Below are 22411 nucleotides of genomic sequence, written 5' to 3' on the forward strand. Positions count from 1 at the left end.
TGGTAACGAGTCTGCAGTGCTCTCCTTGCCGTGTCTGGATTTCCACCTGGTTTTAGGACAGTCGCTCTGGTGAAGCAATGCCTGAAACGGAGCATCGGCTGACTAGGGGGTTTTGGCCTCCATGTATACATAACTGCTAATACCTTAGCGTATAAACACCACACAGTTGAGCTGTTTACTGTTAAAATATTGACTGTGAGGCTTTGCAGCGTTAGAACTGGTCTTTCTGGTTTCTGTGTCCGCATTAGATGCTCCATCACCTCAGCAGGAAGCGCTCAGGGCTCGGCTCCTCCTTGTCTTCATTCCAAAGCACCTTGAATCCTGTTTCCAAAATACGGCCGCTTTTATTTATGACTTTTATTGGTAAGGCCATACCTTAGCCACATGGAATTAGCCCGTGCTCACCAGCGACTCCGAGTCCGGATTCAGGGTCAGCCTTCTGCCACACTGACTTGTTCCCTAAATTCCAGTTCTTTGGGGAAGAAGAAGAGTTGCTACGTGACTTTCTCTGTTGCTGGAAGATACCCTCAGATTTTGATTCTGCAACCTGTGAAAAATCTTCTGCTCTTTCAACACAACCAGCTGTTTATTTTTGGAATACAGACTTGGTTGCAACATTTGAAAACCAGTGTGATTCACTTCGTTAGTACCACGCATGATGCAGAGAAAGTATTCGGTTGAATTCAGTACCTGTTTGTCGTAAAAAGTCTCAGCAGACCAGGACTGGAAGGGAATTTCCTTAATCCAACAAAGAGTATCTACAACAGAAATCAGACCTGATGGTAAAACAGTGGAAGTTTTTCCACTCTGGTGGGAGTGAGTCAGGGGTGCCTTCTTTCACCACTTCCCTTACACTGGAAGAAAAGAATAAAACTGTCAGTATTGACAGGTAGCGTGATTGTGTATATGGAAAATCCAGATCTACAGGGCAACCATTAGAATTACTAAGCAAATTTAACAGGGGCTGGTGCAGAGTCAACATACACAATCCAGGTATATTCTACAGAAACAATAACAAGTAAAAATAGCCCCCGCATTTTTTGTGTTTACACTAACATCAAAGAAAAAATATGAAATACTTAGGAAAAATCAACAGCTGGGCCAAGTCTCCACACTGGCAACCATAAAGCATTGCTGACAGGATGCGCTCCTGGGCTGGAAACAGGCTCACTGTTTAAAGATGCCCGTTGTCCGCAGCGTGGTTCATAGGCTCAGCATCCCCAGTCAGCCCCGCATGCAGTGGCGTGTGACAGCCCGGAGGGGTGAATGGCCTGGGGAGACCCCAGCAGCGTCAGTCCGGGGAAGCCGGAGCCCGTGTGTGCACTTCACTTCCGGAGCCGGTTCCGTCAGCTCACTGGCGAGCAAGCCCGTTCCTGCTTTGAGGAGTCGGTTAGCGCTACCTCTGGGGACAGTGGGTGTGACAGGGAGGGGCAGAGGGGCTTCTGTGGTCCTGGTGACATTTGCTTTGTGGCCCAGGTGTTGGTTGCCTGGTTTGTTTGAGAATTCAAGTGGCGCACATAGGATCTGTGCTTTGCGGAGTGGTATACTTCATTTAAACTTTACTTTAAAACAGACAAACAGGTGTCGAAGAGATGAACAGAAACTGACTCCATTACTGGAAAATGTGCTTCATGAGAGAACTGCCCCCAATACTCAGAAAATACGCAGCCACTGCGTCAGTTCACCTGACCTTGAGCAGCCATGGTGGGTGCCCTGACCTGGGGTTGAGACCTGCCCCGACCCGTGCGGCCTGCAGTGCAGCCTCGAGGCTGGGCGCTTTGCAAAGAGGGGAATGCGGGAGGTGGAGAAGGTCCAGCGGTGGGCAGGCGGGAAGGTGCCGACTGACACTGCCACTCAGGCCCCCGAGTGGGGTGGTGCATCTGAGAAATGGAGCATTTGATTTTACTGCACTTAAATTCAAACCTCACCCAGGGCCCCAGCTGCTGGTGTGGACAGTGCGGCTCTAGACAGACAGTACCCCGTGTGCGTGGGTGCACAGGGTGAGGGCTCGACGACTGAAATCAGGGAGACGGTGGAAGGTGCTGACAACAGCGAGGGGCAGATAGCCTGGTGAGGGCGCGGGCAGAGAGACCTGAGGGTCACGACCACGCTTCTCTCAATAAGGGAGGTGAGACCTGACTTAAAAAGGGCATGAACATCTGTCCCTTTTCCTGGTTTACTTCAATTTTGTAAACTATGTGAGATACATAATGACATTTAAAATCGCTGCTGTTTACTTTGAGCAACACAGATCCACCCGATGCCGACAGACTGAGTTGAACTTGCCTTGTTAACAAAACCCCGTGGACAGTTGCTGCCTGTCAGTTCACTGTGTGTGGTCAGCACAGGCCACAAATTCCAGAAACACGAGCGATTGAAGGCGAAGGGCGTCTCTGCAGGTTCTCACCAAACGGAGCCCCTGCTGTGTCCAAGAACAGGAAGGAGGTTTGACAGCAGAATAAATATTTTGTATGGGTGTGACCTTAATTTGTAAGAAGTAACAGACCATCAACCCTATGCAGTAATAAGCCATTTTATTCTTAAATGGTAGACATTCGTGTAAAACATATCTAATAATGTTCACAGAACTCAGTGTGATTTTTTAAAATGCGGTGACTCATCTGTGTCTAAAATGCCCCCGTCTTGGCTTCTCTTCCTTTGCCTTTGCTTTTAAAGAAAGTTTCCCAGTAGGCCCGAGGCTTCAATCCTGTCACCTTCCTGGCAGGTCAGAGCTTTGGCCTTTGCAGCTCCAAGGGTGTCTCTGTGTGCGGAGCAGGTCGCACCCCGAGGGCGCAGCGCCTCTGGTTCTCTGCCCGAGTGGCGGCTGCCTCCTCACCTTCTCTGTGCGTCTTGTCTCCACAGCTCGACCACGTCGACCCCAGGGCCGTGCAGCTGGGTACCCTCCTGGTCCGCGGCCTCACCACCCTGGTGCTGGTCAACAGTGCCTGCGGCTTCCCCTGGAAAACGTCAGACTTCATGCCCTGGAATTTGTTCGACGGGAAGCTGTTTCATCAGAAGTACCTGCAGTCTGAGAAAGGGTACACAGCAGAGGTGCTTGTGGAACAACACGTGAGTTCACAGTTTTCTTTATGCTTAGAAAAAGTAGGTTTGAAATCAGTTGCTCAAATGCATCACGAAAACTCAGAGTCCTCGGCTGGAGGTCAAAAGGGTCCGCAGCACCTTCTGTCCTCACGGTCATTTTACTTTAGGAACAGACCCCAGACGTCCGCTCTGAGGAGCCGCAGATCCCAGGCTTTGAAATTGACCCAGAAGTCCGTGAGGCTGCTGGTGCCGGTGGCCTCCTCCGCTGTGGTTGTGCTTCAGGCCTCAGGGTCAGCGTTGCTGAAGCTTCTGCCAGAACCTGTGAGGAGGCGGGCGAGCAGCGTCCTGCCCAGTCTCACACATTTTAAATTTTCGAGTGCTTTCGCTGCTTTTCCCCTTTTTGAGTTAAGAATGCACGTTCCCTGCAGAGCTGCCTCTGCAGACATCAGACTAATTCGATAGGAGCGGTGATGATTTGTTACTTGAAAATATTCCCTGAAGGCTGACAGTTTAGTTGGGGTCATTGGCTGCTGTTCTGGCTTTGTAAGTACAACTGCTACACGGTTCCTGGAAGATTTCCAAGTCGGGCCCCGGCCAAGCTCATTTGGAACGTGTGTTAATACCCACAGGACCCTGTCATCAGCGAGAGCTGACTGTCTGTGACGGGTCAGCGCTCCACGCCTTCGCATCAGATGGAAAACATTACTGACTGATGTGCCGGTAGTGCTGCTTCGCACACAGACACAGTCCAGGGCGTCATAGGAATGTAAGTGTTCAGAGTTTAGAAGCAGCCACAGTTATGTAGTCAACAAAAGCAGAGTACTGACAAAAATGTCCTGTAAGTGTGGCCTTAGTACCGAATCAGTGAAAGGTAACAGTAGGCCGGGCTCACGGCCTGCACATCACCCATCACGGACCCCTCCCTCCTTTCCTTCCTAATGTCTTGACCAAGTACAAAATGATTACAGGTTCACACTCACTGCTTTAAAACAAGTTAGGGCAGATAGGATCAAATATTCAATAGTACAGATGAGGCTGGAAAGGAAGGTCGCATGTTAATTCGTTGTCTGTGGCCTTGCTCTTTCCACTTACTGTCTTACAACCAAGAGGAACTGAGGTGATAACACATTACCGGCATGGATGTTTTAGGTATGATTGTGTGTTAGGGCCATAGATGTCACAGTAGAACTTGAAGGCCCTTTTGGAAATGCTTGTATAACCTACCGGGGACAGAGAGGGTGTAGCTGCCACTGTTGCCGTTCCAGGGCATGCAGGAGAAGATCAGTTTCTAAGAACATCTTGCTGAGTTGCAGTGTGGAAGGGAAACTGCAGCCATGCCCACACCGCTGCGGTGTCCTTGGGCACAGCATACTGTGTAGTTTCACTCACGTAGTTGCGTCTCCTGAGTGCCTGCCTGTGTCTGACACTGCTCCGCCCATCTGGTCTGTTTGCAGAGGTCCTGGCTCACCAGATTCCATGCCCTGAAGTCAGTCGTGTGCAAGGCCTGCATGAAGGAGAACAGACCCATCGTCAGCAGGCGGCACTGGCGTTCACACCACTCAGGTGGGTCCCAGCCTCTTGGTCCCAGGAGGGGCCCCACTGCCACGTGCAGCTGCAAGGAGAGGCTGATAAAATTGGAAGAAGAAACAAACTTAAGATGATAGTGTGCTGCTGAGCGGTTTAAGTTCTGGCCCCCTTAGGAGGGGGTTTTCAGAGGGTTCATGTGCTGAGAGTTAAGGACCCTCCTCTGGGGCTCAGCCTCCTTTCCAGGAGGCCCTGAAGTACACACGCCGCTGGGCTGGTGGGCCTTTATTTGACAGAGGTTTGGACGTATTTTTTCTCGTGATAAAAGTACATGAGAAAACACTTAGAATATAAAGAAAATAATTAAAAATGAAACTCAAATAACCTTTAATTCTGTCTCCTGAAGATGATGATGACAGGTGTTTTCCTGGGTTTTCGTCTCATTATGATTATACTCTGCATGCTTGTGTGCCCTGTTCTCCTTGGCACTTGACTTCCAGCGTGATCGTGGTCACGGTGGTCAGGCTCCCCTTAAACAGAATCCCCACCACCACACGCACTGCCTTTGCGTCGTAGCCCCCCCGCCTCAAGCTTCCGTTTTTTCTCATTATACTTGATGCTTTTCTGTGTGTTGTTTCCTTAGGATAGAGTTCCGTGGTTCACAGAATTATAGATCCAAACATAATTGGATTTTAGATAAATGTTGCCAACTTGTTTTCTAAAAACACACGGTCACTTCACACCTTCACCAGAGGGATTAAGAGTTCCTGTTTCATGCATTCTGGACACCACTTAAAAGTTTGTTTTTCTGACTAATTTGATAGATGAAAAAGCCTGTCTCCTCGATTGGGTGCTTCTTTGTTTATCAGTGAAGTCAGACATCTTGTTCAGTAGCTCATTGTGTTGAGTTCATTTTAATCACGTTCTCATGTCCTCGTTTGGGTAGGATCTATACCTGTAACTGTAGCAGCCCCATTTTTTCTTGATGGAATAGAGAATTACCCCAAATTCCTACTCCCCCAGACCGTCTTGACTTCTGCTCACACCAGCCCTGCACGTTTCGCTCCGAGATACTTTGTGCCATGAGGTCGGTGAGGCCTCGGGTCGCGTCCAGCTGCTGCTGGTCAGTGCTGTGTAAAGGGGCTTCCGGCCCCTCCCCACTCCTAATGGTGACAGAGTCCCTCCTGGCCTCGCCCCCTCTCCATCCTTTACCTTTCTCCAGCTGCCTGGAGATAGGCGGCGTTTGAGACCCCAGAGCAAAAGTTTATTCCTTGCAGAAGAAAGAGGCAGCTTCTCTCTGTGTCCCCTGTTCCCCACATCTGTTGGCAGCATGTCACTCAGGCCGTCTGCCCTGTGAGCACCGCACCAGGATTCCTGTCACTAGTGAGATTGTTAGCAGAGCAGTGACAGGCTGGCTGCAGACATGCAGATGGCAGGATGCAGGCTTTGTCAGCTACAGTAGTCACTGGGATTTGGATGCCTGAACCTCTTTCTGCATTTCAGAGTCTGACACTCAGGCTTAAGAGGACTGTACATGTGACAGGTTTTCTTGAAAGCCCTAAGACAGCCTGTGGTTTCACAGAGTTTAATGCTGCAGTACGGTCACTCCTAATACAGACAGGAAACTCTGTGATCTCTTTCTGGTGAAGTGTCCGTAAGATGGCAGACCTGGGTGATCCTGTCGAGTTACTCCAGATTATGGAAGAAGCGGTTTCAACAGATAATCATGAGTCAATTTACGTGATGTGGAAACTGCTCCTTTTTTCTGTCCTCGATGTCATCATTTTCTTCACAAATACAGCCTGATATTCTGTGGTTCACTCCCCTGGGCCCCGGTGGCTCGCCAACACCGCACAGGTTCTCAGTGGCAGAGCCCAGCCCCTTGGCCCCAGCCCAGCGTCCTTCGGTCACCTGCACGCAGCCGCTGTCTCGTTCTCCCGGGACGAGCTGGTGCCGTTGACACTTGCCGGTGCCTTTCAGGCTGCTCCCCGCCCTCAGCTGGCAACAGTGTGCGCGTGGAGGGCAGGGGCCCGGGGCTGAGCCAGTGCGGAGCCGCCTGCCCATGTCCTCAGAGCGCTGGTTCACCCCTGTGGCTGGTGCCGGGCAGGCTTGGCCTCCTTTCTTTATGGAATAGTGTGAGGTACCAAGGTAGTGTTTAGAATCACATTTAAATATGTACTTAGACTTGCTAGTACTGAATTCTAGTAGAGACAAACAGAAGAAGGCGTCAGGGTTTAGGAATTTAGAAGAAGAATTTAGAGTGAGCCGATTGCATGCCGATGAAGTTTGCGGGGAATTGGGAGGAGAGGGTGGCCTGGTCAGGCCCACCATGTCCCAGAGCCCCGCGTGCTGGTGGCCAGCAGTGCGGGCCTGGGCCTGTGGCCACTGCCCAGGGCAGCTGCCCGAGGAGGCAGAAAGGAGAACTTACTGCCCTGCTTTGAGGGACCTGACAAGATAGCCTGCTCGTCCCCCCCACAGACTCCTGGGAACAGGTTTAAGTGCAGCCCTGACCCAACCCAGCCGCCGTGCCGTGGCCCCAGCATCTGCATTTTTCAGGGGCTTTCCCTGTGATGGTAAGGACGCCAGAAGTTTGGGAGCTGCCAGCCCAGGGTCACCTTGCTCTACTCTTAAACACGACTGCCATTTGGAGTTCAGCGTCTGGTAGCTGCTGACGTGCTGATCACGTGTCCCCACAGGGCGGAGGGGCCGACAGGGATCCAGCGACCACAGGATGAGCTCTGGGTACAGCCGGTCTGGCCAAGGACAGCACTGGAGGGACCAGGGGCCAGGTAAGAGGCAGGCGGGGTGGCGGCAGTGTTCTGGAGACTGCCTCGCAGCTGTTTTGGAAATAGGTTGTATGTTTACAAGTAAATAAACAGATAAATGTACTGATAGATCTGATTGCTTTGCCTTGTGAAGTGGAGACGTAATTGCCATGCTCGGTGCTAGCCTGCCTCTGCTCACCGCTTTATTCATTTTCTGTCAATTTATTCATCTGTTCAAGACCCAGTTTTTTGTAATTTACTCAAAGGAAGGCTCTTGTAAAGGCTACATATACATACATCCTTCTAATAAGAACACAAACAGTAGCATTCTACCAGTAGAAGCATTTTCTTATGTTCTATGACTTGTTTTTTTTTTGCGGTAAGCGGGCCTCTCACTGTTGTGGCCTCCCCCGTTGCGGAGCACAGGCTCCGGATGCACAGGCTTAGCGGCCATGGCTCACGGGCCCAGCCACTCCGTGGCATGTGGTATCTTCCCGGACCGGGGCACGAACCCATGTCCCCTGCATCGGCAGGCGGGGACTCTCAACCACTGCACCACCAGGGAAGCCCTATGACTTGGTTTTATACGTAAGAGCCTTAACAGTGTGATCTGGGAAGTAAGATGAATCCTTTGCTTCTTATGTGTGTAATACAGATACCTGGTTTGAACGCATAAAGATGAATTTAGTACGTTGTGGCCACGTGGACTCTGAGCCAGGCTGTGTGTGGACTGCTCGTCCCGTGGTGGCCTGTGGGGGGCTGAGTTCTTCCCACTGGTTCTTGGTAGAATCTGCATTTACCTAATGTTAGGAGTCTGTTGTACGGTTCCGTGATGCCAGAGTTTATGATGACTGTTTCGGAAATGCCCATCCCTGTTGGGAGAGGAAAGCTTCCCAGAGTTAGACTCGCAGGTGCTGCAGCTGTTCCTTTGAGCTTACTTCACCTGCAGTCTCTGCCCTCCCAAATGACGCCACCCACTGTCACTTGAAGCTTCAAGGTGGGCTGGTTGAACAAAGTGAGTAAAGTTCCATCTTCTTAGAATCCCTGGTCCATTGTTGGGACGGGGTTACTTCCGCCCAGTGCCAGCTAAGTCATCTGAACGATCACGTAGTGCCGTGTCACTGAGCAGGGAAAATACCTCCTTTCCATGACTTCACAGCGAGAAGGTGCTGAGGTTGACTCAGGTGCAGACAGGGCACCCGGAAAACCATAGGCAGGTCTGTGTACGCTCTGGAATCAGAAGGTGATAGCAGTGCTGTGGACTCATGGCCGAGGGCGCAGCTCCTCAGACACTGGGCTGGGGGGCTGTCCATCCGTCACACCTGCGTCGTGCACAGGGACATGCTGCCGATGGCACTCATCCGTCAGCCCCATCCCCCTCTAGCTGGGCGGTGGGACTGCTTGGAAACAGGCAGAATTTCAGCTTCTGACTCTTGAGAACGATGGGCCTTCCTCAGGGGAACCAGGGGCAAGGTGTTTCTGAGAGAAGGAGGACCCTGGACAGATATGCGGAGGCCTGGAGGGAAAAAGGCGGGGCTCCCCTCCCCCCGCTGGGTTACACGAGGGGTCCGAGGAGAGGGGCAAAGCCATGCACAGGGGGCCACAGCCGCGGAGGAGCAGGGGCGGCCCTTGCCCGGCCGTGCTCTCCCCTCGCGAGGGCCACACAAGACGCCCTTGGTGTCCTGAGCAGGGCGATGCCAGGAGGGGCGGCCGTCAGGCAGCAGACTGTCACCCACATGCCCAGAGCCCTCGGCCTTCAGTGCGGAGCCGGGAGGAAACGTCCTGCGGTTCTGACTGGGTTTGGGTCTCGGTGCTGGTGGCCCTGGGGCCTCGAGGCCTTGTGTGGTGGGCTTGGAGCCGGGTGCGGCCCGGATCCCCCACTCCAGATATGAGTGCGATGCTGGTCCCCCTGGAGTCAGGCCCCCAGCAGAGCACGGAGGGCGGGGGAGCTGGGGGCCATCTTTAGCTGCCTGGCCCGGCGTGGCCAGGGTCAGCCCTCCCTCCAGAGTCCGCTCCCAAAGCCAGGAGACAGGCCCCTGCCAGTGTCTCTCCAGCCGTCTCCCTTCCCACCACCACCCTGCGCTCCCCATCGGGGCCTGGTGTTCTGTGAACGGCCACCTTCCCTCGCCCCTTTGGCTCAGGCCTGTGCCCTCTCCCTCCTGCTGGGCCTCGGGTCAGGAGAGCCAGGGTGGGAGGCTGCAGGTTGAGACGGGCACCGGGTGGGAGAGGCTGTGACCTCGGGCGCCTGCGGGGGAGCACTTGGCCAGCACCAGGCCGTCCTCTAGAGGGCGTGTCACCTCGAACAGCTCCTGCACCACCCCTGAGCCTCATCATTGGGTGTCCGGCCCAGGTACCCCTAGTGTCCTTCTGGCTCTGAGCCCCAGGTCCTTTGCTGCTGCTTTTTCACGCTGGGACAGTGGCCCTGCAGAGTGCATAAGAGGCAGACCTGTGTCCTTGGGATGCACCATCGGGTGCAGGCCTCGTGTTGCCCCACACCGGGTGGCGTTGGGCCTGGTGCTCCCTTGAATTTGAAGCCTGTAGAATAGTACACGCTACAGACTTTCTTTTCTTACTTCACTTGGGTCCAGACAGGCAGAAGCTGTCTCGAAACCTGGGTCCACCACCTGCCAGAGGCCTGGCCTGAGCAAATCACAGATCCCCTGGGGCTGTTCCCTGACGTTTGACCTGGGGCCGGGCTCTTCCTGCAGGCTGTGCTGAGGGCTGGAGGGAAGGCACCCGTGGACCTGGCCTCTGGTGGCCCCTACGCTGTCCTTTCTGAGACCTTGTTCCTCTCTTGCTGTTAGCTCTAGTGTTTCCCTTAATATTTTCACGCTGACCTGTTTTATTAGAGTTATTAGTTTATTAGAGTTGTTTTTCTATTAAAAAGCAAACAAAGTCAACTATACCTCAGTTAAAGCTGTTTTTTAAAAATAAAATAAAGGAAGGAAACAAAGCAAAGCTTGACTGTGCAGGCTTGGCCTGTATGAGTTCAGCCATCACTTGACCACAGGACCAGAAGCCATTGCTTAAACACCAAATCCTCTCCAGGACATTGCCCTCAACCTGGTCAGAGTTTCCTCTGGTTGCCGGCCAAGGAGAAAAGGTCGTGAATGTTGGCTTCGTCCTTACTTCCTTGTGATGGCAAAAATTTCAGGAGCGTGTTAACATTGAAGAAGGAGAAACAGTTTTCCTTGGATCTACAGTAAACGAAGAAGTTTCTTCAGATTCTGTTGGCAGAGATCTACAGTAAACGAAGAAGTTTCTTCAGATTCTGTTGGCAGACAGGAGTAGTGTCTGGCAATTTCTCCTCGCGCAAATTAGAAAAACAGTGACTTTCCTTAGGGCGGAAGCGTAGACACTCACCATCAGCCCTGGTTCTCTGCTGGGGAGGAATCTTCCTCTTGAGACCCCACGTGACTTGACAGCTGGCCCCCTGGGGAGTGGCAGGAGCCCTGCTGGTTGTGCGGAGGCCCAGGTGCTGCCCGCGTTCACGTATCCTACATGTGTGGACTGGGCCCTGTGGAGGTTGAGGTCAGGCTGAGTGGTGTTGGTGAAGAGAGCAGTGGACGGACACAAGCCTGAGAGTAAGCAGGTCAGTGCAGAAGGACGGGGACACCCGGACGCTGAGGGCCTCTGGGAGGCTGGAGGCGGCAGTGTCCCAGTGGGACTGGACCAGAGTGCTGGCAGGCAGCTGGTGACTGGAGAACAAGGGGCTCCTCGTTGGTCTGGCGGGCTTTAAGGTGCTGGGAGGAATGATTCAAGGAAGTGGTTGGGTCTGGGGGAGGGAGGGTGAAAGGTTGTCACCTGCAGGAGCACAAGGCCAGGTGTTGCCACCACCTTGGGCTGATGAGAGGGGTCGAGGACGCATGCCAGCAAGGCCTGTGCATGTCTGCTGAGTCTTCCCACCTGGTCTCAGGCTTCGGGCACGTTGGCAGAGCAGAGGCCCCCGGGGAAATGTGCTGTCTCTTCCCTTCTTCCTCCTCTGCCAGAGACCTGAGCTCTGGGCCCCACAGGTCTCACTACCAAACCTCAAGTGCAGGTCACAGGACCCAGGTCGATACGTGGACTTAAGGAACCATCGACTCAGGGAATGAGGCCAGAGGTGCAGCTGCGACTCCTCTTTCAGGTGTCGGTGGTTCCCGAGCTTGTGCCGGTGCCTCCGGGGTGTTTTCCCTGTACACCCAGCACATACGTCTGATAAGGGGTCTTTGAAGGAAACCCCTGCTCTGTCGGGGCCACAGTAGCCACACCAAAGTCAAGGGGTGCTAGTGCCAGAGGGCTGGGGCTGAAAAACTTCCTCTGGGAGGCCACAGATCAGAGGCAAATTGAGGTGGTGAGCACTGAGTTGGTGTCAGACTTCGGAATTGAGGAGTAGGGTGGTGGAAGTTCCGACGGGACACACATGAACAGCCGGAGTGTGTGCACTTGCATGTTGCCTGACATGGAGAGTGCTCAGAAAATGTTACTGCAGTGCACGTATGTTTCCTAGTTGCAGATGTTTTCATATAGTATATGTTTCGTACACACACACACACACACACATTTGTATACATAAAGTCTTTTATTGGGACAGGAATATGTTTTTTCAGGTTAGGTAATCCACTTTTTCAGTTTTATGCTATGATTGAATTATGTCATCTCCACTTGGCCAGCACATTTTTTGCTGGGTATTGTCTACTTTTGAACTCCTGTTTTAGTATTTTTTGGAGATACTAAGGTAGTCCAAGCAGAAGGTTGTCACTATTTCCAGGGCAGAGTTAACAGGCAAAATTCTTCCTATTAGTGAAAAACTAAGAATGCCTCAAAATGAGAGTATTCAGTTACTGCCCAGAAGTTGGGAGATTTCCCACGGCCGCCCCCTGGCCTGATGAGAGGCCAGCCGTTCCATTTGGGCCTGGCCGGCCGAGAGAGGTGAGAATCACAAGCCTGTGAGACCTTTCTGGGCTGAGATCCAGTGAACTAGGGGTGGGGACCCCGGACCAGCAGAGGTGTGAACCTCCCCTCACTAAGGGGGTGAACATCAAAGCTTTCGGAACTTTTAAAATGCTAGCCGGCAGCTAAAGTGAGAATGGTTTAACCTCTTCCATGCTGTTGGTGAGAAATGATGTGTTAAATTCCACAGTCAGTAGCCACAAATTTGCCTGTGATTTCTTCAGATTTTCACTTCTCTGTGGTAATTCTGTAGGAGGCCTGGGCTGTTGTAAAGCTGCCTCCGATCATCTGTGATAACAAGGGTGGGGCCTGGAAACCTCATTCTGGCCACCGCTGTGACCTCCTGCTACCCTCCTGGGGGTGTGGGTGACAAGACTGCCCATCATCCGTGAGCACGGGCGGGAGGTGGGCAGCAGCCCCATGGGCAGGGGCAAGGAAGCCCTGGGCTCTGCTGTGGAGGGAACCACACTCGCGCTTTTCCACACTCAGCAGAATGTGCCATGAGCCGTCTCCACGTGAAAGGCCATTTCCAGACTTCACTGACAGCAGCGACTGTGCAGGCGCAGTGCAGGCGGTTGGAACTGGAGTTGAGGGGAGCAGGTTTGACGCTGCTTCCTTCCACTCACAGGGCTGCCTCTTAATTAATTGCTTCCTACTTTAATGGAATAATTATGGTGGCCAAAACTGAAAAGAGAATAAAGTTCTGGCCCCAAATATAACTCAGGTGTTGTTTTTATACATACTTAGAAATGTGCCATTTTTTCTCTTTGAATTTTAGAGAAATTTGATTCTGAATTTTTGTTTTCATATTTATTTGGTGCAGGAAGTAGACAGTATGACCCTGACCAATGGAGAAGATACTAATCATCTTTTGGGTAAGTCCACCACTTATATCTTCAGAACAAGTCAGTTTTATCAAAGGTTGAGGTACAGTATCTGTCTTTATAACATACATCTTTCATGTCAAGTGCCAAACTTTAAAAGAATTCAGATGTTAAAACCTCCCAACAAGGAGCTAAGTTAACTTGGTTTCAAGATGAGCTTGCTTCCTTCAGAAAAAGTGTGCACAGAAAGAGATGCAGAGTCTGGCCATGAAACCCAGCACCCTCCTTCAGAGTGAAGTAATCAGACAGTGCCTGTCTTCTCTGAGGAGGGGCTGACCTGTGGCTTCTAGACCCAGCATCACGTAAAGAGGACAAACATCCTTGTCAGTCTTCTCCCTCGTATCATATAAGAAACGCCTTTGTTGGCTTATTTTTAGACATTGTACCTGATTCCATGGCCCCAAACGGTCATTGTTAACATCTTCATTCCAGTGTCTTCATCTGTGATGTGGGTATGGTTGGTTTCTTTTAATGAGTGGGAATCTCATTATATCCCACTTTTTCTAACTTTAACACTAGATAGTGAGGATGCTTCCCAAATGATCTTGTCTTTGAAGACATGATGTCTACTAGCTATGTCATTTTCCAGGAATTGTTTTCTAATTATAAATTCTAACCAAAAGTAAAGTTTCCAACCATATCTTCTGTTGGTCCTCAGAAGTGTTTGTATAGCGAAAGAGGTACCAGCTTCCTTCTCACCTTCCTGGTGGGAGAGGTAACTGCGTAGTCTTGACACAGCATGAGACTCGTGGGTCTGCTTCTGTTGTGTCATCCTTTTCATTTTGCACTTGTTAGGCTCAAGCCCAGAGCCTGTGCATGTGAAGACACACCCGGGTGCTCAGCAGACATCAGGCATCAGGCAGGAAGCCTAATTTATGATGCCACTAATGAGTGGTACATTTGTTGCTCTTTGTCTGTGAGCCCTGCAGGGCTCTTGTTGTTAAAAAATATCTTAAATGAATCCAAGTTCAGAGAAATTCTTTTCATGGAGGAATTTTCAGATAATCCAAAAATTGAAATAGTAAGCCCCAGATTGTTCTGAACTCAACCCCTGAGATTCTGATAATAGAAGAAAATCTAGATTAGGGGTTAGAAGACAGGCCCTTCATTAGCAGCTGTCTCCCTTTGGCCTGGAGCTGCTGTGACTACCAAGTCCCCTTCTGGGCCACAACCACGACTTGGGAGAACCCCAGCACTCTCAGACATGCTCACCAGCACTCATAAGACGTGTCCTTCAGTTGACATCATTAAAAACAAACCCTAAACGAATCACAGTTCAGTTTGTAACTTTGCACTTGATGCTTCACCCTGACCGACAGCTCTGTGTGCATAGCTCCTGACTTTGTCTTGTGTTTGAATCCCATCTGGTATTTACCAAAAAGGGATATAGTCTCCCGCTATTTTAATACATGTATATCTCTTACGTTTGAAATATCCTCACCCCTTCCTGCTGGTCCTTCTTAAGGACATCTGCATGTCTAGTCACTTTTCATTCAGTCTTGTAGGACCTACAACCTTATTTCCCAGCTTTGGAAATAGATCTTTTTTTTCATGTTTCCTGATGGGAGGGACTGGTCGTGGGTAGAGCTTGGTGTTGCTCTGGTGGGCAGAGCTCAGTAAAACTTTAATCTGCTTGTCTGCTGATGTGTGGGGCTGGGTTCCCTCCCTGTTGGTTGTTTGGCCTGAGCTGACCCAGCACTGGAGCCTACCTGGCTCTTTGGTGGGGCTAATGGCGACTCTGGGAGGGCTCACGCCAAGGAGTACTTCCCAGAATTTCTGCTGCCAGTGTCCTTGTTCCCGTGGTGAGCCACAGCCACCCCCCGCCTCTGCAGGAGACCCTCCAACACCAGCAGGTAGGTCTGGTTCAGTCTCCTATGGGGTCACTGCTCCTTCCTCTGGGTCCTGATGCGCACACTACTTTGTGTGTGCCCTCCACGAGTGGGGTCTCTGTTTCCCCCTTTCCTGTCGAAGTCCTGCAGTCAAATCCCACTAGCCTTCAAAGTCTGATTCTCTGGGAATTCCTCCTCCCGTTGGCGGACCCCCAGGTTGGGGAGCCTGACGTGGGGCTCAGAACCTTCACTCCAGTGGGTGGACTCCTGTGGTATAATTGTTCTCCAGTGTCTGTCACCCACCCAGCAGTTACGGGATTTGATTTTATTGTGATTGCGCCCCTCCTGCTGTCTCATTGTGGCGTCTCCTTTGTCTTTGGATGTGGGGTATCTTTTCTGGTGAATTCCAGTGTCTTCCTGTCGATGACTGTTCAGCAGTTAGTTGTGATTCGGTGCTCTCGCAAGAGGGAGTGAAGGCACGTCCTTCTATTCCGCCATCTTGAACCAGTCTCCCCAATTTATCTGGACTCTCTGGGGAGGCAGACAGGCACAAGAGGCCTCTGGTGGTACAAAGTTCCAGTGCCTCGTAGAGTTCAAGGGAAGGAGAGAAGTCTGCTCTGGGTCCCCTCTGTGGTCACTAAAAAAATAACTTCAGTTTTAAACACCTACTGTCCAGCCACACAGCTTCCTGCCTCTAGATCTGGGTGATCCTTTGGTCAGATCAGGACCCCAGTCCACTTGTCCAGCCCCCTTCATTGGTCCTCACATTCCTTCTCTGCTGTATCCCCTCCCTGTTTACCTTCCATGATCAGTAATGAAAGTGACTTTCTTGTATCTATTCTTGACTGCTTTGCCTCTCTCATTTTACTATGTTTTGTGGTAAAACTGCAAACTTCGGTTAAATCCAATCCTTTGCATTTGTACTGTGGCTAGAGAAAAACCCACAGTCACCCTTACCAGCCCCACCTTAACACTCACGCTCGCCGACCTCAGGGAAGTCAGCCTCCACTCTGTCCCACTGTCCACACGTTTCACCTCTCCTCCCTGCTTAGTTTTCCAGCACTCGCCCCAACCTCAGTCACAGCTGACAACGCTGCTTCCTGTACATTCCTACAGCCACATTTGCCCTCTTTCACGCATCAATGCATTATCAAATCTAAATTGTATAAGCAAATGCCAGGAGAAATAGACAAATCCAGAATAACAGAGGGAATATCTACTTTTTCGTCTCCTCCTGTGGATGAACTACCCATGAGTCTCTTCAGCTGTGCTCTCAAGTCCCCATCACCTGGTCAGTGGCATTGCTCCACCACAGCCTCCCCCCACCGCCCGGCTCCTGAAGCATCAGCTATATCCCCTGGTTATTCCTCCCATTTTGCAAAAACCCTTTGTAATCTGCTTTCTCTCCAGCAATCACATCATTTCTTTGCTTTCCTTTGGAGAAAAATAATTTTGAGCCCAGACTCCTATAGTCAGCCAAATTAGCATTGTAACATCAGAGCAAAACATTAATACACTTTTAGGAATTGTAAAATTTTGACCAGCAGATCTTTTCCAAAAGAAAGTGAGTGTGCTCTAGCAAAATGAGCACTTCAGCTAACAGGAATGCATGGGATATAGGAAAGTGTTGAACAAAGAAATCAGTAAAATGTATAGTTATTGCTATATAATTATTAACTGTAAAAATGGAATAAGCAAAAACAATTGGAGACTAAAATATCAGAGTATTATAAGGAAAGTTATGAGTGTTTCTGGGACATAAGATGAAAAGCAGTGACTTCCCTGGTGGTGCAGTGGTTAAGAATCAGCCTACCAACGCAGGGGACATGGGTTCGAGCCCTGGTCTGGGAAGATTCCCACATGCCGCGGAACAGCTGAGCCCGTGCGCCACAACTACTGAGCCTGCGCTCTAGAGCCCGGGAGCCACAACTACTGAGCCTGTGTGCCACAACTACTAAAGCCCATGCACCTAGAGCCCGTGCTCCGCAACAAGAGAAGCCACTGCAATGAGAAGCCCACGCACTGCAACAAAGAGTAGCCCCCGCTCCACAATGAAGAGTAGCCTCTGCTCCCCACAGCTAGAGAAAGCCCACGCCCAGCAATGAAGACCCAACACAGCCAAAAATAAATAAATAAATAAACAAGTAAATAAATAAATTTTTTTTTTTTAAAAGTGAAAAGTAAAGGCAGACTAAATTTTTTATCTTGCTTAGAGAGAGAATAGGTTTTGAATAAATCTAGCAGTTTTTAGAAAAATGTAAGTTTACGTATGTTTGTAAAATGTAGGGGTACACTCTAGAGGAAAGAAAGAAAGGGGGGAAGAAAGATGATAGAGGAAAATCTGTCATACCCTTTATGCACCTGACATAAATCAAAATTATAAGCAACATACAAGGAGAAACAGACCCAATAAGAGTATATTTAATACATCTCTCTCTCAGAGATACAGATCAGGTAGACAAAAGTATGATATACATTTGAATAACTTCATTAAGAAGTTTACTGTAATAGAAATATACAGAACAATATATGCCCTCTTTATTTATATTATTTTCAAAAATAAATGGACAGTTAAAAAGTCTAACTGGGTATTACATGTTCCAAAGTAAATCTCAACCAATTTAGTGAAAAGCAGAAATCACATAAGACATATTTTCTGTCCACAAGAAAATAACTTAAGAAATCAACAACAGAAGGATAAAAAGCAGAAATCTTCCCACTTGGAAATTAATCTACCATTCTGAATTTTTACTGAGGAAATCAAAATCAAAATTACTTTTAGAAATAATAATAAAAATACTACATTCAAAAATTCATGGCAGGAGAGTGATGTCAGGGACGATGCTGCAGTAGGAGGCTCCGGGACCCATCTGCCTGGACAGCAGTTGTACTGGCAGCAACTGTGTGAAGGAGCTGTTGTGGAACTCTGGAGTCTGAAGGCTTGCAGCTTCCAGGGGAAGGCGTGGCTGGTTAGTTGTGATTAATTTCCATCCATCCCTTTTGGCTGCCCATCCTCCAGCCCTCGGCAGACAGCCGTGTCCTCGTTCCTAGAGCAGCTTGCTGGAGCCAGGATGGGCAGTGAGGTCCTGGGCCACACATCAGGCTTCTTGATTGCTGAGGGACAGGCGCTGGCCGCCACTGTCTCAACCCCACAGTATTTAAAGGAGCAACCCCTGTGGAGCTTTTGTTTCCTCTTTTTTCCCTTTGTGCTCTTCTGGAAGCCAGACATTAAAGGGTTAGGACATTCAAAAGCAAGCATATATACAGGGGAATTTAGAAAGCCACCACACATGGCCAGGGAAGGATGCAGGCTCAGAAAAGACGTGAGCAGGCCTCACATGTCCCCCTCAGGCTGGTCCCCAGCACAGAGGCGGCAGCAACAAACAGCAAACGCCAGGAGACGAGGAGGATCAGATCTCCAGGATTACCACAGTATACGCTTTAAATGTCCAGTTTTCAGCAGAAAATCACAAGGCATACAAAGAAATAGGGAGACATGTCTGGCAGCTGAAACTGGCCTCAGCAGACAGCAGTGTGATGGCATCAGTTCATCTCTGACCTTTAGCTTTGTTGTGGAGGCCGCTGTCAAGCTTCTAAAGTACCACTCACGCGTCGCTGAGGTTTTGTTTCTATCTCTGAGGTTTGCAGAGGAAGGAAGCTGGGTCTGAAGGCGTTTGCCTCCTTCGTGAGTGACTCGGTTGCGTCCTCCTCCTTACCCTCCGTGGCCCGCAGCCTGCCCTCACCTCTGCACCTCCCTCTTTTAATCCACCTTTATGCTCTGATTAGCACGTGCCGTTCTTTCCATTGTTCTGCAGTAAATGGAAGCTTCAGCTTCAGAATGGATGTTCCAGATTCTTCATTATCAAGATTTTGCCGCATTTGCTTCAACTTTCCATGTCTTTTCTTTGCTAACTTAAACTCTCTTTCACTTTGTTAAAAGACAAACTAAGGCATATTAAATTTTTAAGAGTTTATTTGAGGAAAAAAATCAATTCAAATTGGGCCGCACCAAAGCAGAATCTGTTTGGAGGCGTCACCAGTAAGAGCCGAGGGGAGCCTTGTCCAGGGAGGAGGCGAAGCAAGGCCAGGAGGCTGCTGGCCGGCTGAAGCTCATAGCCTCTCTGGCTGCTTGTGATGGGTTGTCCTTAGGTTTTGGTTCCTTGATTTCAAGGCATTTGAGGGTTTGCTTACTTAGGCTGCTAAGGCCTTGGAGCCAAGTCAGTCTGATGGCCTCTTTGTTTAATTAACAACCTCTACACACTGGGTCTGTCTCTGGCCTGTGGTGAGGAAGGTGTGTCCTTCACTCTCTAAGGAGGTCAGTGTGAGTGAGCTTCTAAGGAAAGGCCTTAGGCCTGGCCATCCTGATGGGCCCCAAGTCAGGGAGGTCCAGCACCCAGCCCAGCTTCTTGGCACACACCTGACCACCAGCAAGAGCTTCCAAGGAGCCCCTGCTCAGAGCGGTGGGGGAAGCCAGTCCATCTCCAGCGCGGCCCACCTGCCGAATGGACGGTGACATGAAGCCAATTCACATCTTTCAGGTCCGGAAACTTCTCAAATGATTCTGTGATGATTTCCTCCTTTCATTTTCTCTGCTCTCAATTATTTGTCTCAGAGGTTAGACACTGTATTCTGAGTCCTATAATTATCTTACATTTTCCTCCTAATATCTTTTTGTCTTTTTACTCTACTTTGTGGGAAATTTCCTAAACTTTATTTTCCATCCTTTCTGTTAATTTTTTAATTGTGCTGTTTTTAAATTCTGAGAGCTCAACATACTTAGTTTTTATCACATTTTCTTCTTTGTGTCAAGACTGCACGTTTTCTCTCACACCTGAGATTAATTACACCCATAAGTTCGTTTTATTTTGTTTCTCTTCCTTCATAGACTGTCCTTCCAAGTTTCTTTTTCTGTATGTTTGTTTTGGTCTCTGTTTTTACTTTAGTTTTTTTTCCTCAGATGCCAGGTGATTCTTGAGTGTCCGCTCTTGTTGAAGAGTCAGGCATTAAAAAGGGGATTGGAAGTCTGTGCCTGGCGGGGCTTCTACCCGCCATCTTCTCAGTCATGGGACCCTTGTGGAAGCCCTGGCACTGGAATCCTTCGCTCTGTTACCTCGGGTTGGTCAGTTTCCTTAGAGCAGAGACCTCTAGTTTCTTCTGGAGGCACAGAAGGGATGATGTAGTTGAGAAAATCTGAAGCTCTGCGTGACCTTTGGAAACAGGGTGAGGGGCCTTGGAATAACCCCCAGGTTTCTGACTTGTGTTGGGTTAAGATCTCAGTAGCGTTGACTTGGAAGCATGGGGAGAACAGCAGTAACCTGTGGGTGTGTTGCCCTTGAGACGCCGATGCCGCACACGCACGCGGATGCAGGCGCACACGGCGAGCACATTTGTAGAGAACTAGGAATAGCCCCTGGGGCACCAGCACCCACACACCATGGAGAAAGGGGAGGTTGAGGGAGAGCTGCCTGAGGGTGCAGGAGGAGTTGGGTGCAGGTGCCCTGGGTCGCGGGGAGGAGCGTCTCAGAGGAGAGGGGCTGGCACCTTCCAGCATCTCCGAGGCAGGAGCGACCCACAAAGAAAGGATGATGTTGAGCCCTGAGGACAGCAGGGGTCAGATGGAAGAAGCACATGGTTGGTGGCGTCAGATCAGGAGACCCGTCGTGGGCCTCCAAGGCCACACTCAGTGAGGGGGCACCGCAGGGGCAGGGGGTCCCTCAGCTTCTCCTAGACTCTCCTCCACATCCAGGCAGCACAGCACCCATGCAGACACACACGGCCTCAGGTGTGATGCTCCCTGTGGACGGAACTGCAGCTGACACACCCCTCCTTTCCTGCCCCCCCCCCCCCCCCCCCCGCACACCCAGGCCCTCCAGCTTAGGAAGCTGTCCTGTCCTGGCAGGAAGAGCGGGCTGGCTCAGAAGATGCGGTTGCCACGGAGACTCACGCAGCCACTTGTGTTCCAGGCAGTCCAGCCAACGCCTGCCTGCTGGGTGGGACAGAACCCTGTCACCATTGGAGAGAGAATTGTTTTAAAACTTGGACATTGAACATAGTGCCTCTGGCTTATCTACAGTCAAGACACATTGTAAAATACACTGTGTTTCACACGTTACTGGCACCCAGTCCAAGACGTGCATGGGACGTGGTGTGTGTTTTAAACTCCGTTCCCCTTGTGCATTTCACAGGCAGTGGGTAGAGAAGGGAGCCAGGAAGACAAGGCAGAACTGAAGACGCTCACGGAAAACCACCTGCGACACGTCGCCCAGAAGCATCACTGCAGCTTCACCCCGAATACAAGTATCGTCCTAACAGTGAATGTAAATGCAGAGACGCTCGTGGGAGAGAATAGGGAGTGGAGAACTCAGCCACACTGCAGGAGTCCTCTGGTCGGCTGCACAGCAGAGGCCTCGCTGTCTGTCCAGAGCGCGTGGTTACAGCTCCTGCTTCATTTTCACACAGCCCAGTGCACACTCCTGTCTTCATACAGCTGTCCTTGAGTTAAAAACACGATTTCACAGAAAGTTACTTTCTCACAGTGGTGGGCCCAGGCTTCTGACATACAAGGATCCTTGTAAAATGCATTGATGTGTCCATGGTACAGCTTTTAGGTTTTGATTCCTTGTTTAAATTTGTCAGAAAGGCCATTTTGTCAGGAGTTAGAGTTTTCTACTGGTGAGTGGAAATGACTGGTTTGTGGTGAGCATTTTGCTCCTAGGAATTAGCCAGACCTCATCATTAAAGGAGACACATGCAAGAACCAGGGAAAAGCTGTGACCCATCCAGGAGCCGGGCACCAGGGCCGCATTCCATGTGCTCTGTTCCTCGGCACTCTCCACAAGGTCCTCAGGGAAACCTGCAGCTGTACAGATGGTCTGGTTGGGTTTGCCATCTCTCTTCGTGTCATAACGGTGATCTGTGATACAAGTTTGTGGTTTATGCCAAATATAAATGCTTAGTCTGTTACTAATGAGAAAACATGACTAACTTCTTTGCTTCTGATTTTCATTTGGACCTGTAGTTAAAGTTCTAGAGCTGGAAAGGCCTTGGGGCTCTAACCCAGGCCTCTTAGGTAGCAGACGACTCCCATGAGGTTACCGTGGCGACAGCAGGGTCTGGTCCTGACTCTGCCTGGCCTCCTCCTACTTTGTGGCCCCGGTGTCCTCATCTTCAAATGCAAGTCACACGTACTCCCTAAAAGGAAAAAAGTGATTTCTGTGCTGATTTGTTGTTCTTCTAATGTTATTTAAATTCGTGCAGACACACCTTAGATTCCTTATGCTCACAGCTCTTCCTTAATACAGCTTTCAATCTAAGACATTATGTAGATGAAAGGAAGCTAAATTATGAAGCAAATAGTGTCAGCATCACAACCGCAGCAGCTCTCCGTGGGCTGCCGTAGCCTGTGCTGGAGGAGGGCTGTGCCAGGACAGTGGCG

General features: G+C 50.2%; 1 protein-coding gene across 4 annotated transcripts in view; it reads left to right on the top strand.

Annotated features, from left to right (window-relative positions):
- The window catches only part of FAM120B (family with sequence similarity 120B), a 70888-nt gene extending 48937 nt beyond the window's left edge, over positions 1–21951 (top strand). For 3 of the 4 annotated variants that reach the window (XM_029223626.1, XM_029223627.1, XM_029223629.1), the window contains 3 exons: positions 2863–3069; positions 4497–4605; positions 7263–7484. In XM_029223626.1, coding sequence (XP_029079459.1) covers positions 2863–3069; positions 4497–4605; positions 7263–7441 — 495 coding nt within the window. In that variant the 3' untranslated portion in view covers positions 7442–7484. Of the gene's footprint in view, positions 1–2862; positions 3070–4496; positions 4606–7262; positions 7485–13086; positions 13139–21161 lie in introns of those variants that run through there. The other variant, XM_029223628.1, reaches the window with a different exon arrangement.
- The last annotated feature ends 460 nt before the right edge of the window (positions 21952–22411 follow it).

This window comes from Monodon monoceros, unplaced genomic scaffold, assembly GCF_005190385.1.
Source record: "Monodon monoceros isolate NGI ecotype Baffin Bay Population unplaced genomic scaffold, NGI_Narwhal_1 Super_Scaffold_15, whole genome shotgun sequence".
NCBI classification, from domain to species: Eukaryota; Metazoa; Chordata; class Mammalia; order Artiodactyla; family Monodontidae; genus Monodon; species Monodon monoceros.